Here is a 4,137-nt window from a genome sequence, read left to right on the forward strand (position 1 = left end):
CACATTCGGTATAAATGTGATTTATATATGTTATTTATTTTTGAAAGAATTTTCAATATATTCTTTTAGTACGTACCATGTATAAATGGCTATAAATACAACACATCCTCTAGCCTCTCATACCATCACAAGCCAAACCATTTCCCTTAGACCATCCATACGACAAAACCCTTGTCACCCTTTGTCATCATCAAGTCTCAATCTTCATCCTCCCCAGTGTCAACTACTTAGCAAAAATTTCACAATGAGTTTCGCCAAACAAATCCACATTCTATTCTTTCTCTGGCTAGCCACCACCGCCACTTTGACGGTGGGCCAAGGCACGAGAGTTGGATTTTATTCAACTTCGTGCCCTAGAGCTGAAACCATCGTCCAGGCAACGGTGAAGTCTCATTTTCAATCCGATGCCACGGTTGCACCGGGATTGCTTAGAATGCACTTCCATGACTGTTTTGTCCAAGGCTGTGACGCCTCGATCCTCATCGATGGTCTTTCGACCGAGAAGACAGCTCCACCAAACCTTCTTTTGAGAGGATATGAAGTCATTGATGATGCCAAGACACAGCTTGAAGCTGCATGCCCTGGAGTTGTCTCTTGTGCTGATATTATTGCTCTTGCTGCTCGTGATTCAGTGGTTTTGGTAATAGTCAAACTTTTAAGCATCATATTATACATGTCAGTGTCATATATACAAAGCTGGTAATGATTGTAGTATTGTTGTAATTCTAACGCGCTTTACCAAATTAATATGTGTACACTCTATGTGCTTTTTATATACATTTTAAAGTATTTTTATATGATTTAATTCTGTGCACATAGACCAACTCGACTACTAATTAACCGTGATTTTTCAAAAATGTTTCATGCAGACTACGGGCAGGGGCTGGCAGGTGCCGACGGGGAGGAAAGATGGAAGAGTTTCTTTAGCATCTGAAACCAGCAATCTGCCTCGTTTCACTGACTCCATTGATGTACAGAAGCAAAAATTTGCAGCAAAAGGACTCAATGCTCAAGATCTAGTTACCCTTGTTGGTGTGTTAATGTTCTTCAAAATTTCTACATCTTAATTACTTCTTGTGCTAATTAAAATGTTTGATAAAACATTACCAATTTTATAATGTATTTATTTATTTTGAACCTAATTAGAAATTAAAAAATAATGAACAAAACAAACTTACAAATCTACACGGATTTATGCGATTCGGTCTATGTCCAAGAATAAACAAACGGCAAAGAAATTTCACTATAAAATTATGTGTTCTGTAAATTTGGTTCTTTAAATTTTAATTGTCTTTAAAATTTTTTATTTGAGTCAAATTAGTCCTATTTCAAACGACTTTTTAAATTGTCAACAGAATAATTATGAATTTCAACTATGATCCATATACGTATTGGGTCATTTTGGTCTCTACAGTTTTAATTTTATCAATTTCATCATTTAATATTGTGAGGTGGTGTTATCAATATTTTAGAATCAAATTGATAAAATTAAAAACTTCTAAGGCCAAAATTACATGAAACACATACTTCAGGGGCTATATGTGTATTTTATTATCATTCTGTTAATTAACTATTTAGACGGTCTATTTAAAATTGGATCAAATATACTCAAATTAAAAATTTTAATGACAAATTTAAAGCTTGAATGACCAAATTGACATAAAACACATATTTTAAAGACAATAAATATATTTTATTCTAACCCCTTTTATTATATTACCGAACACCACGCATACATAAATAGAGATAATCAACATTAACATATCCCTATCATGTGTTACTTTAGGAGGGCACACTATTGGGACTTCAGCATGCCAATTTTTCAGCTACAGACTATACAACTACAGCAACACTGGTGCCCCTGACCCTGCCATTGATCCTGCATTCCTTCCTCAACTCCAATCGCTCTGCCCTCAAAATGGTGATGGTTCAAAGCGCATCGCGCTTGACACTGGTAGCGTTGGCAAGTTCGATACGTCTTTTTTCACCAATCTAAGAAATGGTCGTGGAATTCTTGAGTCTGATCAGAAGTTATGGACCGATGCTTCGACAAAAACTTATGTCCAACGGTACCTAGGTTTCAGAGGCTTGCTGGGGTTGGTTTTCGACGTGGAGTTTGGAAAGGCCATGGTGAAGATGGGCAACATCGAGTTGAAGACTGGCACTAATGGTGAAATTCGGAAAGTGTGTTCTAAAATTAATTAAAATGGATAGGATTTAATTTTGTTATAAGAGTTTGGAAATTAAATTAATGTATGTCACCATGTTTTGTTCATGCTCTCCAAATTAGTTGGTCTATTAGTGGGTTTGATACCGAGTTATTGTAAAAATAAATAATAAAAAATAAATTAAAAAGAAAGGCGTAAGCTTGATTAGGGTGTAGTGTATTCAGCTTTGAAGAAAGCAATACATGAAATTAGGTTTATTAGTTTTTATATATTGATGATTTCTCAAGTCTTGTAATTTTTGGATGAAAGAAATAAAATTTCAATCTACTTTTTGTTAATTGATGTCATATGGTTGATCTTGTATCCCTAATTTAAAGGTTAAACCATGGAATTTACCTGAAATATAGCTTTAGTGACAACAAAGCGATGAGTCTTATTCCTTCCTTAATAATTTATTTTGCTATATTTGATATAGATTCTTTTTTTGTTGCACAAAAAAATCAAAAAAAAAAAATTACTAAATTTGAAGCGCTTATAAGTCTGCAATCTTTTTTACTTATACAATCTTTTTTGCCTATGAAAGATTGATAAGAAGCTTTTTCCTTCCCTTCTTCATAAGAAGTTTGTCTTTTTCCACTTCTTTTAATTGTCCAAATCTCTAATCCTTCTAAGTCTTGTCTGTTTTAATTTACTAGTACTCCATTATTTTAAATTTGATAAAATTGGAAAGCAAGAAAGCAAGTGAAGATGGTACCTATGCTCCACATGAGACTCAAACAAGAGCTTGGTCCCAAAGTCAAATGTATTTGTCAAAAAAGCATCCAATTTAGCAAACACTTTCTAAAAACTATAGGTTATTGTCTCCAGGAGTGAAAACAATGTCAAATATCACAATGAAGGTTGGGCAAAATGTCCTGCATTAGCCATTCAGTCATAATCCCGTATGCTTTCTGCGTCATAACTAGCAAGTTCTTAAGCTTCTCCACTGAGTCTGTTTATTAAACATACACAACCATATAAATAAAAAAAAATCATGCTAATTTTAATTCTAATGAAATCTATTTAATTTGAAAAAGTTACCAACCCCTATCTGAATTGCATATGGGATTAAACTGTTCCAACACTCATTCAAGTTTAACTATAAGTGAACTATTAATTACCATTGTTGTCATTTTCTTAGCAGCCAAAGCTTGTACCGATAATGCAACCCAAGCTGTAAAATTACCACCCAAAAAAAAAAAAAAAATGCATTTAAGTGATTTAAGTATAACATAAAAAATTGACTTAAGTACTTGATAATTTCACACATCAAATTGAATGGTCAATTAAAACACACACTGAAGTAGTTGATCATTGACCTGCCACTGCAAAACCCGGTGCCGTTCTTGAAAACTGTTTTTCGCCATAAGAAAGGCTGGCAAAGTGTCACAGCCTTGGTTTTTCCAAGCCAACCGTGCGGCCTTAGATGCTTATGCACTCCTTGCTTACACCTAAGTAAGCTTTCTTTGGAAGAGAGGTAGGAGAAGTTTGCACACACAAGAGAGACTTAGAGAAACTTAGAGAGAGCTCTTGGAGAATGCTAGCTTTGTATTGCTTGAATGCTTTGGATTACACTTCGTGGTTTGGGCAAATGAGGACCTTCCCTTTTATAGGCTACAATGAACATTCTAGAACTACACTAATAGAGTGTTCTAGACACTTCTTCCACCTTTATCTTATAGACTATTCTAGATCTGCAAGGATGGAGAGGATTCTAGATCCTTCTCCTATCTTCTCAAAGAACCTATTCAAGAAGTATGTACAAGCTTCTAGTCTTATGTACAATTGTCTACAATACTCTAGGGAGTTCTAGAAGCTTCCTACATCCTGCATGGTCTTCATATTTTCTCAAGTCTTCCAGGAGCTTCCAGAATATTCCCTTAGCCTCCCTTCCATGAGACTTCTTTTTGGTAGGTAATTCTGTCCTGGT

General features: G+C 34.7%; 1 protein-coding gene and 1 long non-coding RNA gene across 2 annotated transcripts; one reads left to right on the top strand and one right to left on the bottom strand.

Annotated features, from left to right (window-relative positions):
• LOC114319656 (peroxidase N1) lies at positions 1 to 2,506 on the top strand. Its single transcript, XM_028266687.2, has 3 exons — positions 1 to 640; positions 870 to 1,032; positions 1,787 to 2,506. Exons 1-3 carry the CDS (start codon positions 86 to 88, stop codon positions 2,203 to 2,205), a joined length of 1,137 nt encoding a protein of 378 aa, XP_028122488.2. The 5' UTR covers positions 1 to 85; the 3' UTR covers positions 2,206 to 2,506.
• Positions 2,507 to 2,952: 446 nt separating this feature from the next.
• Positions 2,953 to 3,787, bottom strand: LOC114319650 (uncharacterized). The gene is made up of 2 exons (XR_003649484.2): positions 3,527 to 3,787; positions 2,953 to 3,381 (listed from the first exon to the last, which is right to left on the bottom strand). It is a non-coding gene; the product is annotated as an uncharacterized LOC114319650 (long non-coding RNA).
• Positions 3,788 to 4,137: the final 350 nt, after the last annotated feature.

The sequence above is a fragment of the Camellia sinensis genome, chromosome 2 (assembly GCF_055761805.1).
Source record: "Camellia sinensis isolate YWXY chromosome 2, ASM5576180v1, whole genome shotgun sequence".
Taxonomy (NCBI): Eukaryota; Viridiplantae; Streptophyta; class Magnoliopsida; order Ericales; family Theaceae; genus Camellia; species Camellia sinensis.